General features: G+C 38.9%; 1 protein-coding gene across 1 annotated transcript; it reads left to right on the top strand.

Moving 5' to 3' along the window:
* Positions 1-2,703: 2,703 nt before the first annotated feature.
* On the top strand, positions 2,704-13,427 carry hid1b (HID1 domain containing b). The gene is made up of 19 exons (XM_008437184.3): positions 2,704-2,895; positions 3,731-3,880; positions 5,214-5,384; positions 6,462-6,584; positions 8,480-8,586; positions 8,934-9,050; positions 9,514-9,742; positions 10,035-10,091; positions 10,179-10,319; positions 10,447-10,537; positions 10,667-10,818; positions 11,087-11,165; positions 11,236-11,400; positions 11,477-11,701; positions 12,362-12,510; positions 12,582-12,653; positions 12,744-12,835; positions 13,031-13,189; positions 13,275-13,427. Exons 1-19 carry the CDS (start codon positions 2,767-2,769, stop codon positions 13,336-13,338), a joined length of 2,472 nt encoding a protein of 823 aa, XP_008435406.1. The 5' UTR covers positions 2,704-2,766; the 3' UTR covers positions 13,339-13,427.
* The last annotated feature ends 53 nt before the right edge of the window (positions 13,428-13,480 follow it).

Raw genomic sequence — 13,480 nt, 5'->3', positions numbered from 1 at the left:
CTGATGAAGATGTCTTATTAAACTAACGCTGCTTCATTGAGCAGTGTTAGTGTAGTCGACGTGAAAGAAGTGAATGTGTGAGGCCATTAAATGTACATTTAATATCAGTCCCACTCATAACCCAATGTAGTTACAAAATATTGCATAAGTAACCACTTATGTGAATGTGATTTTGTCTGGTTACAACTTACAACCACAAACCTTAATGCAGCGCACTGAATTAAAAAAAAAAAATAGAACAACACATAGCACCATCTGACTGTGATTTGGGAGAAAAAAATTGAGTTTTCAACACCTTTAAAAAAATAAAACACTGAAAGGTGTGTCCAGTGTTTATCTCAATTCCCTTTTACCCTTGAGGCTTATAAATAAAAAGTAACCATTGTACCTCATTCAAAATACAGACATTATTTGAAGGCCTCGGAGGGTTTTTAGAGAACATTAGTGAACAAACAGCATCATGTAGACTATATAAAGCAGCAGACAGATCAGGGATGAAGTTATGGAGAAGTTTAAAACATAGCTGGGTAATAAACCAACCCAAAAAGTGCTGTTCAGTCCATCAACTGAAAATGTAATGAGTGTTACACAACTAGAAACCTACCAAGACATGGTAGGCCAGATAAAAACAGTATTTTAATAAGTGGTGGTTTCTGGGGCGACATCTTGTGGGGGGGGGCGGCGGCATGAGACACCCCTGTCCTCTTCTTTGGTCCTCCAATTAACCACCAACCACCTGCTGCCCGTCCCTCACCAACAATTTCCGCCTGGGAGGGCAATGGAATGGAATGGAGCACTACTTGGGATGTTTTCCCAGGGCACCAAACCGGCTAGAACACCGCCTCACACTCTAATCATGAAAGGAGCAAGAAAGGACGTGGGGATGCTGGTGAAGCTACATAGAGCCACAGATTAGCTGATTTAATCTAACATTTTAACAGTCATGCAAATAGTCGCATAAACCGATAGGACCGCATTCCTTAATTAATTGCTAAAACTCACCTTCTCATAGGAGGTCACATTGATCTGTGATAGGCTGTGATTTAGCTGCATCGTAGTTCATGCTGATCTTTCTTTCCTTCTTGTTTTTAATTACGGTAACTAATGTTAATATGTTCAAGTATTCCATTTTGCTTATGCTTTTTATTTTTCATTAATTTGATTTGATCCTTTGCTTATTCAAGTCTTTTCCTTCATAGATTGCATGTAGGTAGCTGGAGGTAGAAGTTATTGATGGTGAAATTCAACTAAAGAAAATTGTATAAATAATTTATCATAATTAATAATTATATGACAAATATTAATGCAGTCTGCAGAAAGTCAAATTTGCAGCATCCTATAAGCCATACAGAAGGACACAGCCAACATGTGGAAGAAGGTCATCTGATCAGATATGACGAAAATTAACCCTTTTGGTTTACAGTCAAAACGCTATGTGTGGTGGATTACACACCAATCTCATGACAAAACATGGTAGTGGCAGCGTCATGCTGCTGCAAAGCTTTTCTTCAGCAGGTACATGGAAACTGGTCAAAATCTACTGAACAATTTAACAATTTTAATTGCAAATTGATTGAGTGTATGTGTTGTTTTAGAAAAGCTTGGGAAATATTTACTTACTCCCTTCTATAGAATTTGTGCTTGTATTAAACATACAATAGTTGCTTCAACACATAAAGTGTACTGCTAAACCAAAGTGTATTGTTGTAGTGATTGTTCAAAAGTCAGAACTTATAGGATATAATGTCAACCTATCAAGTTTATATGTATAGCACATTTCAGCAGCAATGCAGTTCAATGTGCTTTAAGTCATGAAAACATAAAAACGTCATAAATGCATCAATTATAGGGGGCTGGACATCAGTGGTTTTATTCATTGCTGATTATCTCCACCGGCTGTTGTGCTTGGTGACCTTATGGTGCCATCTAGTGGCCACTTCATAAATGTATTCACCTGCAGTTGAACTGACAAGGAGAGGAAAAAAATCTCTCTTTGTAATGTTGCATTCAGAGATGATCGTGCAGACAGTGATTATTTATACAGGTCATCATGACGTAAATCTTATCTGTAGAGAGTTTACCAGGAGAGTCACATGGTAACACGGGAAGATAAATATGTGCATGAAGTATCCCGGAAGTTTGCTCATCTGGATCCTGCTCAGCATGTGCTGCTTTCAGGGACAGTCAGAATTATCCCAAAAAAAAATGAAACATTTGATTTAGGTTTGCCATTGAAGCAACGGCGGTTTATTACCAATTCAATGCATATATTTGGAAGCAATATCATTACTTTTGATATAAGTGTTTTATTTTTATTTAGTCTACTTATACTTTATGGTTAAACTATATTTCTATTTGTTGTTTAGATTTCTTTTGAGAACGTGGCTGATATTGATTTGTATGTTCGTTTTTACTTCAATTAAAATTTTGAATTATGTATGGCTTTTATTTATGAGAAAGAAATATTCTCTCAACACGTCATGTCCCTTTTCTGGCTAAAAATTGTTTGATTTTTGGTATTTATCTTTTTAAAATTTATGTTGTTTTTTATTTTATTTCCGTAGATAATAAGATTGCAATTTTTCCTGTAAAATTGTATCCTAAATATTTTTTGTATTTGCAAACTTAGAATGTTTATCTTAACACGGGTAAGTTAGCCTTTTTTTTCCCCAGTATAGTTTCTTGTCTTCCCTTTTACAATTTTACATGGACTTGTAAAATTCGAGTTTTAATGAACGCACCAGCTGCGCTGCGCTCTGAGTTGAGATGAGGAGAAATTATCAGCAGAATCCGCAGGTAGGAGGACGCGGCTGTTGGACACAGAAAAAAATGGGAAACGCTGACACTAAGCTTCACTTTAGGAAAGCGGTGATCCAGCTGACGACCAAAACTCAGGTCTGTTTCTGTTTTCTTCGTAATAAAACTCTTGAACGCGAAAGGGGGGGAAAAACGTGATTCTGAACGATATTTGCTTACGACGATAAAAGTTGGTGTGCCAGATGGTAGCGTCAGGTGCAGGTCTTATTATCACAAGTGGAGTGGAAACAAACCGTTAGTAACTACACTTTTAGATTTGAAATAAGGATAGGAAGTTAAGACAAGGAGCAATTATGATTTTATTATTTGCACTGTTTTGCGGAAGTAAACCCATCATTCTGCCAGTTTTGCATCATTTGTTTAATGCAACTTTAATATATGAAAATGTGTTTGGCTGAAGACTGGATTAGCTAAGGTCTACAGAAATTGTACCTTGACCATTTCTTATTTTAAGGTAGAATCGAAATCTCAGAAAAATAAAATCAACGTTTTGGTCTTTACTTCATGAAAAAAATTATTTGAGATCATCCCAACTGCTGTTATCTGTTAAAGTTTATTTATCATCTTTTTTTTTGCACATTTACTAAACATTTCACCTATAAATTATCTCAGTCATATATATTAAAAAAAGTATAAAAGTATAAAGTACCAGTGAAAACATACTTAGTCATAAATTCTAAGAATAGATTTTTTAATTGCTGCATTACTAGCAGAACTTTTTGAATGTTTTGTCAGATGCAAGCTTCTAAGTTGAGTGAAAATTACTTCAATCTAGCTGGGTTTATAAGTGTGTTTTTATTAGCAGTTTTGTGAATACCATGTCTGCATGATTGGTGCTGCATAGCTGGTGAACATTTTTATGAAAATGAAAACTTGGGCACACAAACACTTTACAAAGTTTCCTGTACTGCAGCCTGTTGAAGCCACAGACAACGTGTTCTGGGATCAGTTCTGGGCCGAGTGCTCCATCGCCGTCCAGGATGTTTTTGCTCTGGTGCCCGCAGCAGAAATCCGAGCTGTCAGAGAGGAGTCTCCATCCAACCTAGCAACCCTGTGCTACAAGGTAACCTGTCCTCCTCAGAATGTCTTATTTAGATCATCTTTAGCAATATCACATGGTTAGATTTAAGTGAATTTCTGTTCCTCAAACATTTAATGGAACTGGTTTCTTTCTTCAAAATGGGAAAGACAAGTTGTCCTTTCACTGTTAATCTTCAGAAGTCAAAAAAATTACTTTCTGAAAATACTTAATACCTTTTTTTTTTTACTTTGTAAAATTATAATTTCAAATGTTTAAAACACCTCCAACTGTGACAAACAAGGTTTAATGAGAGGAAAAATTCATATTCTCAACATACAAAAATTTCTAAAACTTGCTGCTGGAGCTCTACTGCAAAAACTGACAACCTTGTGGTTACCAAGTTTAGATAGTGATTCATTTTAAGGCTTTCTTAACATTTTTTATCAGGGGACGCCAGTAACCATGCCAGATGAGAAATGCATTCTATTGGACAAGCACTCTAATTTAGGAGCCTGTACCACTAAAAGTGAAACTACTGTATTTCTAATTACAAAGCATGTCATTTTTTATGTTTTTTTTAACAGGGTAACGGTATCAAAAGGGTTAAAATCAATAGCTTAGTTGGTTTGTTGTGAATATGTTGTCCCTTTTGCGTGATCACGCCTGCAGACACTGCAGCCAACTCTCCCTTGTTAATCATCCAACCTCTAATCTGATCTTCCCACTGAAATATTTGACCCCTGGCTGAGGCTGAAGGATGAGGTCTACATCTAAAACACCCTTTACTCGATCTAAATCTGCAATAAAATGAAAATCTTCTCAGCCTTCTCAGAGACTCAGACTGAAAATAATGCATTGAGTTTTGTAGTGAATGAATTGGTCACTAAAACACAGAGAGTTGGTTTACAAGGTAGTTCCTACAGACAGCCAGGTTTGCTGTGTTTTACTTGACTGCTTGTATTGTTCATCCTGGATACAGTCGGAAACAAAGGAATGCAGGTGTTTGTTATTCCCACACTAGGAGTTCAAGAGGTCAGTTTAAAAGAGAAAAAAAAAAAAAGATGGGAGAAGGAGAAACCACTCGTTAATCAACAAAACAAGTTATCAATAAAATTAGAAAAATACAGATAACGATCTAAGAAGCCAATTTTTGCTGTTTTTGTGTTTTTTCTTCAAATCTTAGCTTGTTTTGAAGAATCCATTAACATATATTAGGTCAAAATTGCATTCATGTCCTCTATTTTTTTTAAATAGTTTCTGTTACAATCGGTAATCTACATGTTCTGCCATCTTTTTAATAAAAATAACTTAATTTAACTCTTCCAATAGAGAACTTTATAGTTTAATTTACATGTTTGACGTGGTTTGTGTCCAGGCAGTGGAGCGGCTGGTTCAGTGTGCCGACTCTGGCTGCCCCTCGGAGAAGGAGCGTCAGATCGTGCTGAGCTGCACTCGCCTTCTCACCCGAATCCTGCCGTACATTTTTGAGGATGCTGACTGGAGGGGCTTCTTCTGGTCCACCATTCCTGGCACGAAAAAATCCGGGGTACGACGCATCGCCTGAAGGAGCTGACACTCTGACAGTTTACCTTTCTTTTTACTCTTTAGAGGTTTATCAGTTATACTCAAGTTGAAGAAAGAGCTAAATGACATTTTCTGGATATTTTAGCTTTAATAACCTTAAATACATATATTTTTTTTGAACTTGCAAAGATATTTTCAAGTTAAGTAGGTACATATGGTTAATTCTTGGTATGTAATCTGTGGAAGCTGCTGCCGGAGAAATCCGTTCTGTCCGCAGACAGGAGTGTTCGACCTATTAGCTATCCTTCCATCACACAGTTTGTAGCCCTTTGATTGCTTCAGCTACAATAATCTGGCCTGGCTAGAAAAGATGCTGCTCTTTGATTTTCAGAGCTTATCCTGCATTGTAAGATAAAACCACTGCTGCTGTGGATGCAAAGGTCTCCATCCAAAGCTGGACTCTCTCTCCTCTCCTCCTCTCCCACCCCGCCCACCTGCTGCTGAGTCTCTGGTTACCTGGTCAACTGGGGACCCTGGTGCAAACACTGCCCATATTGTATCTCCCACCGTCTACCTGCCAATGGTTGAGTTAAGGAGGGATTGAATGTCTGTTAATGAAAGTATGGGACTGAGGAGAAGAAGGGCTGCTGCAGGCGTAAAAGGCTGATGGGCTCCTTGCAATGAATTCAGTTATGCAGAAAAAGTCTTTATTTTCAAGAAACAAAACCAATCGAACCTTAAATTAAATGTCTGCCTGGTGAGTGTGAAACTACATTTTGGGATGGAGATCTGTAAATACAAGGAGTGAAAGATGAGCCAGAATAAAAGTTTCTTTAATTGGTCAGTAAACCATATATACTGTAGATTTTTTTTGTCTGATACAACTGAGTCCTCTTCACTCTGCAAACAAAACCACACCAAAGAGTAATGCTGTCTTGAGTATGGTGCATTCATTGATCAGAAAAATTTACGGTTCTTTAGTTTTTGACCAGTCAGAGGGAAAAAAGATGAAAATCGCTCAGTCGGAAGCACATTTCTTGGTTTATGTCTTTATAAAAACCTGCAAGAGTTGTTTTCAAATGCTGCATTTGTGTTGCAGAGTTTGGACGAAGATGCTGATGAGAATGAAGCTCGGCCGCTGGCTGAATCCTTGCTGCTCACCATCGCTGACCTGCTCTTCTGTCCAGATTTTACCGTTCAGAGTCACAAGAAGAACAACCCGGTCAGTGAGTTGAAAGAAGAACATTTATAGCCGGTCATTACAGATTAAGGCAGAGTTGAACATTCTCTTAAATCCTTGGTAACATTAAGTGTGTTACTGTGCTGTGTCCAACTAAGGCTGGTACGTCTATTGCTCCAAACTGGTGTGATGGACAAATTTGATATTTAACTTGCACACACAGAAATAAAATGATCTCAGACATGTTGTTCTGAACTCCTTGGTAATTACTTACAGGACATCATACCTATAACAGGTAGGAAAACGGAGCTAGCCAGCGTTTTCTCTAATGAAAGGTGTCAGGTCTTGTTTTCTTAACCTTCCTGTGGTACAAGTCTGTGCCGTTATCTCCTTCATGCAATCCTCTGAGGTGATTTGCTGGAGTTAATGAGTGACTCCATGGCGCAGAGGGAGGCAGGCAGGAGTGGCCGTATTTGAGCTTGGTGGACACGTCTTAACTGAGCTCTGCAAACATTTTAGAGACTGGGGAAGTGATCTGTGCTGCCATCAGAGGAAGTGGTCAGTGTTTATTCCCACCTGCCTCTATGGTCAACCTAGCATGAAGAATAGCTGAAAGGAAGCTGTGGGGAGAAAATAAAGTTTTCACTTTTCCGTCAGTGTTTGTTCACCTGGAGGTCAGTGTTTTTTTTTCTGGAGAAAAAAAAAACACTACTTAAATTGGATTCAGTGTCTTATTTGCCTTCCAGTGTTCAAACCCTCCTAATTTCTTGAAAAGTGGTCTTGGTCAAGATTTCTCAAGGATTCAAGCCAAGTGTTTAAACATTTGGCTTGGACTTTGGTCATCCTTTTTAGCCAGTTTCTGTCAAGTATACTCATGATCGATATATAATGTTATCTACCAGCAGAAAGTTATGTCATAGATATTTCGGTTTGATCAGGTGTCATTTTATAAGAGTCAGCTGGACTGTGTGGGGGATCAGTACCACTATCTCTATAAAAAAGTCTAATATTAAGTCTTATAATTACAATAACTTTACATGCACACTTTTAGTAAAAATTTTCCCTTGTTGTGGTTATTTGTCTGTATTATTTATCAATAAGACTAAACCATCAAAGGAAATAAACTGATATGCAATTGGAGTGGAAAATGTTTTGTTTATGGATCCAACATGAAAAAAGAGGGAAACAAATAACACCTATTTAAAAATTGTGGTTCGAGTTGGTGAAGGGTTGAATTAATATTTTAACTGAAAATAAATGAGAATTTAACTCTAACAAGGCAGTTCCTTTAGAGATATATTAGCTTAAATGTTGCCATTCTGAACGTCTAAATGAACTGAATCGGCTAAATTGATGGATCATTCATCTCTCAGGTCATGTGTCAGGTTGTTGCCTTTTTTTTATTTTGGTATAAATTAACTTACAGTATTTGTTTTTTAGGTTTCACTTATTGGACAGCATAATGGTGGCATAACAGTTTCTGTTTCTGTTGTGCCACTGGAGAAGTTTAATACAGCATGCGGCTGTGTGCCCTTTTGTCAGATAACTTACAGAAACACCTCATCGCTTCTATTCTTAAAGCTGCAGTTATCTGTGCCGAGGTGTCAAAGCCAGATAATGTCAGCAGAGTGCACTCGGCTCATTCTGCTTGCTGATTAACGTGGACCAAGTGTCCAAATGCAGAACCTTCTTAGACCTACTTTTATTTCATGTTATGACTGAGTATGACAGAAAGATGATACCACAATTAATTATCATAACAGCACTTTTGCCAAATAATATCGTAATGACAGATTTTCTCTTCTCAGTGATCAAATCTGGTTTGTTACTAGATGTCACAAGGAACACTGTACCTTTGTTAGAGAATCGTCTTTCACATATTACTTCAGCATATATCTCTAACTATATATATTTTTAAAACTCTTGTTTTGCTCCAGGATGCCTCAGAGGAAATGCGATCCATAGATAGCTGTGAGTACATCTGGGAGGCCGGGGTGGGCTTTGCTCAGTCGCCTCCCCCAAATTACATCCATGACCGAAACAGGTGAGACTGAGAGCTGCATTTTATCTGTTTAGCTGCTTTCCTAAACAAGTGATGGATATTTTTCACTTTAAACCGGGGGGAAATAAGGCACTAAAATTTTGCTTTGGGTAAGATGAACCCACACAGTCAGTATAAACTAATAAGGCAATTTGTAAGAAATTAGTTTAGAGATTATTAACAGTCCTTAACCATTAAACTGATTGCTTTCATATAAATCTGCTACATTGCTCAGCACTACAGGGATTTAGTAAGTTTAGTAATGTGTTATTTAATTATTATTGCTTTTTTCCCCACTTTGTAATTTTTCTGACTGCTGTTTTGATGGTAGATTTGTTGTGTGTTTTCAGGACAGAGCTGCTGAAGCTGCTTCTCACCTGCTTCTCTGAAGCCATGTATCTTTCTCCTTCGTCTGACAACCAAGTGCTTAACCCCTGGGTCTCCTTTTTCTGTTCTGCAGAAAACAGGTTGGCATGGCTCAAAAAAGCCACATCAAGATATTTTATGCGTAAATATGTGCTTTTGGAGCATTTACCATTTGTTTTATTTGACTACAGTCCAGAAGAAATCTGATTGCTTTTGTTTATTTTGTCCTAGTGGATTGTTTTTGCAGGTGCAGTAAAAACAGTTAGTGGTTTTAAGTGTAAAAATGCAAAGAACTTTCAATTCCTCCTGGAAAATGTCCTTCAGTTCTTTTATATTCTTAGCTCTTCTTGCATGAACTGCATGTTTAAGATATCCCCAAATTGACTCAATAATGTTAAGGTCCAGAGGCTGAGATTTCCACTCCAGAACCTTCACCGTTTTTCTCCTGTATCGAAAAACAACTTATCTTGGTCTTGTACCATTTACAGTTTCCATCTCTTAATCTCTTCAGTTTATAGATTCTCTGTTGTAAACACCAGGATTATCTGTGTGCCGTTGCTTCAGACATGCCTTGCCGCTCTTCACATCCCTGTTGAACGTGGTCTGTTCCTATGACCCGGTGGGATACGGTATCCCGTACAACCATCTGCTGTTCTCAGACTACCGAGAGCAGCTGGTGGAGCAGGCGCTGCAGGTTCTGATCGTCACCCTGGAGCACGAGACCGGGTCAGCTGTGAGCGCTGCCCTCCAGGCGCTGGACTCCTCCTCATCCAATCCATCTGAGGAACTAGAAGTATGATGGATAAATGTTATTGTTGCCATTTTGCTGGAAAAAAGTTATACTCTAAACTATGCAGCAAACAATGTGAAAGAAACATGTCAAAAGTAACACTAAAGAAGTATCAACACAGCTAAAAAAAAAAAGAAAGAAGATTATGACTTAGTTCTACCTATTTCTGCAAGTTTATTGTCAATCTCTCAAATCCTTTAACATAAGTCAACAGAAAATCCTGTTAATAAGTGCATAGGTTAAAATGAAGAATTCAAATTTTTTAATACACCGGTATTTTTTTTTTAATATACAGCCAGCTGGACCTGACAACCTCTTTGTGAATTACCTCTCGAGGATCCACAGGGAGGAGGTGCTAAACTGTAAACCTTCAGTTTCATCCACAAATAGAAGATTTCTGATTGGAAGCTTTAACATATTATCTGTATTGGTTCAACAGGATTTGAGCTTCGTCCTCCGAGGTTTTGCTCAGCTGCTCAACAACCCTCTGATCCAGACGTACCTTCCACGATCCACCAAGAAGATCCACTTCCACCAGGAGCTGCTAATTCTGTTCTGGAAGTTCTGCGATTTTAACAAAGTGCGAGGCTCCTTGCATTTTTAAATTGCATTCTTTTCACTTTTTAGTGTAACTTTTTATGTCTTGGTAGAACCTAACAGAGCACCTGTCTTTAACTCACTAACATGACTGTTTCTGCATGTTGCAGAAATTCCTGTTCTTCGTCCTAAAGAGCAGCGACGTCTTGGAGATGCTGGTTCCCATCCTGTTCTACCTGAACGATGCCAGAGCAGATCAGTGTGAGACGCTTTCTGTGACATCTGAGCAAAAAAAATAAAAATAAAAATACATCTCTGTACACAGACATTGAGGTAAGGGTAAACCGCACAAACTTCTAAAAAGCCCTTCATGTTTGTGTGCGTGTGCAGCTTGCGTGGGCCTCATGCACATTGGCGTGTTCATCCTGCTGCTGCTGAGCGGAGAGAGAAACTTTGGTGTTCGACTGAATAAACCGTACACGCTCCGTGTCCCCATGGACATTCCTGTCTTTACAGGAACCCACGCAGACCTGCTCATAGTGGTGAGAGACCTACTTTACTCGACTAAGAGATTGTCAACCTGCTAAAGCTTAACAACCTGTGCTTTACAAATGTTTCACAACATTAAAACAGAAAATATAAGAACATGCTTAAAAGGTTGGTTTTCTTTTGAAATCTGAAAAGCTCACTGAAGCTGCACACAAACTGGCAGAGTCTACAAATTATTATTATTTTTTGTATTTTTCAGCTTTAGATTATAATACGCTCTCAATAGTACCAAGAGTCATATTTGTGTCCCTTCTTGTTTAGATTTTTCACAAAATAATTACCTGTGGACACCAGCGTCTCCATCCTCTGTTTGATTGCCTGCTCACCATAATTGTAAACAGTAAGTATGCCTGTAGACAATGCTGCCCCTTAGTGGAGAGTTGATGTAAGCACATTTTCTACCTCTGTAGTTTCACCCTACCTAAAGAGCCTGTCAATGGTGGCTGCCAACAAGCTGCTCCACCTGCTGGAGGCCTTCTCCACGCCCTGGTACCTCCTATCTGCACCTCAGAACCACAACCTGGTCTTCTTCCTGCTGGAGGTCTTCAACAACATCATCCAATATCAGTTTGACGGTTAGAACAACAATGGGATCTTGTGAGTGCAGCTGCATTTAGGGCAACATTTTGACGTCTGAAACCTTCCCCACAGGTAACTTCAACCTAGTGTACGCCATCATTCGTAAGAGGAACGTTTTCCACCAGCTAGCCAACCTGCCCACGGATGAGGCATCCATTCAGAAAACTTTGCAGAAGAAGAAGAACAAGTCTGGGATCTCCCGCCTAAACTCCACAGATGGCGAGTCCATGGAGGGTTCCAGACCTGCTGCACCTGCTGAGCCCGGGACACTCAAAGCCACCTTAGAGGCCACTCCAGGTGGGGAAGAAATAGATAATAAGTTAATAAGTTCTAAAATACTCTTTTCTTTTTGCAACTTTGACAAATGAGAAGGTGAAATAAAATGGCAAAAAAAAAAAATAACCCAAGAAAAGCTCTAGTGACAGAAATTTATTTAAAAACAAAACAAACCACCAAAGAAATGTATAATGGAAAGCTAAAAACTGCCACGCTGGGACCTGTAATCTGAAAAGAACAAAATAATAAACCAACCATAAAAGTGTAAATTAAAATGTAACCAAGCTAACTGGAGTCTGAAAAACATTGTGAAAGAATGGACAAATGTTAAAGTAATATGAACAAAAAGAGGCAAGTTAGAGCACTAGAAGCAACAAATTAAAGTGAACGTTGGAAGATTAGTGAGACATGGGTTTTAAACTTTTTTTGTGTGTGTCTGAAAAGTGTGGCTTGCATTTGTATTTAAAGCCCCTGAGGTTATTTAGAAACTCTGCAATCACAACTTCAAGGCCATTGTTGCATGTCTTCTACAAACTTTACATATCTACTGAAATGTTTGTACCCTCTTGTTTCCAAAATTCTTCAAAATACTAGTCAGGTTTGATGGAGAACTTCCATTTTCAAGTCAGGCCACGGATTTCCAGTCAGGCATCCAGGAAGTAACAGCTCATGTTGTTTCAGGAATTGATAAGATTACGGAGAAGTCTCAGGTAAGCGAAGACGGAACAATGGTTGCCTTGCCTCGTTCAAGCTCTCCAGCAACACCGCCTCACCACGGTGCCATCAATGGAGCTAGCGACACGGAGTCCAACTCAGAAAGAGACAGCGAGGTACAGCAGATGCCTTGCTGCTCCCACTCTGTTTATTTATCTGCTTTCTCACAGTTTCATCCTGTCATCAGGTCTTCACGAGGTCAAGAAGCCGAATGTCGAGCGTCTCATCTACTGCCGCCTGGACCGCTAATTCAGGCTGGGTCAGAGGTTTTTTTATTTTTTATGTTTATTTACGCTGCTTGTTGGTTTTTGTCAGGTGATTTTATGCTTTATTTACCTGTTCCTGTTAGATGTTGTCATGGAAATCTAGACTTCCTCTGCAAACCATCATGCGGCTTCTGCAAGTCTTGGTCCCTCAGGTGGAGAAGATCTGCATCGACAAGTAGGAGAAAAGTTTGAATTAGAAGCCAGATGGATTTAATAGTTTAACTGATTTACAAGAGATTGCTGTAAATTCTGGCATGGCTCAAATTACAAATAAGCAAAGAGTTGATGTTTTGGGAATTTGATTCTTAAATCTGAGATGTTCCAATTGGTTAGAGCTGGATCAAATGAGGAGGTTTTGTTTTATCTTCAGGGGTTTAACAGATGAGTCGGAGATCTTGAAGTTCCTGCAGCACGGCACGCTGGTCGGCCTCCTCCCAGTCCCTCACCCCATCTTGATCAGGAAGTACCAGGCCAACTCTGGCACTGCCATGTGGTTCCGGACCTACATGTGGGGAGTCATCTACCTACGGTAAACATACCTGATGTAGATTCACAGTGGATTTCAGTTTGGCTGCTGAAACTGTTTTTTTCACTCTTCCTTCTGTTCTTTGAAGGAATGTGGATCCTCCAATCTGGTACGATACGGACATAAGGCTTTTTGAGATTCATAGGATATAGAGGAGCTGTTGGAGTTGACCTCAACAACAAGCTTCTGCCAGATTATCTTTGACCAACTTACTCAAAAAATAAAGATTCTCTAAACATGCCTTGAAAGTTCTTCATTATGCAATAAATCCAACATGAAACCATTGGTTGAATA

The sequence above is a fragment of the Poecilia reticulata genome, chromosome 19, assembly GCF_904066995.2.
Source record: "Poecilia reticulata chromosome 19, P_reticulata-male-v2, whole genome shotgun sequence".
Taxonomy (NCBI): Eukaryota; Metazoa; Chordata; class Actinopteri; order Cyprinodontiformes; family Poeciliidae; genus Poecilia; species Poecilia reticulata.
This window is presented reverse-complemented; position numbering and strand designations above follow the sequence as displayed.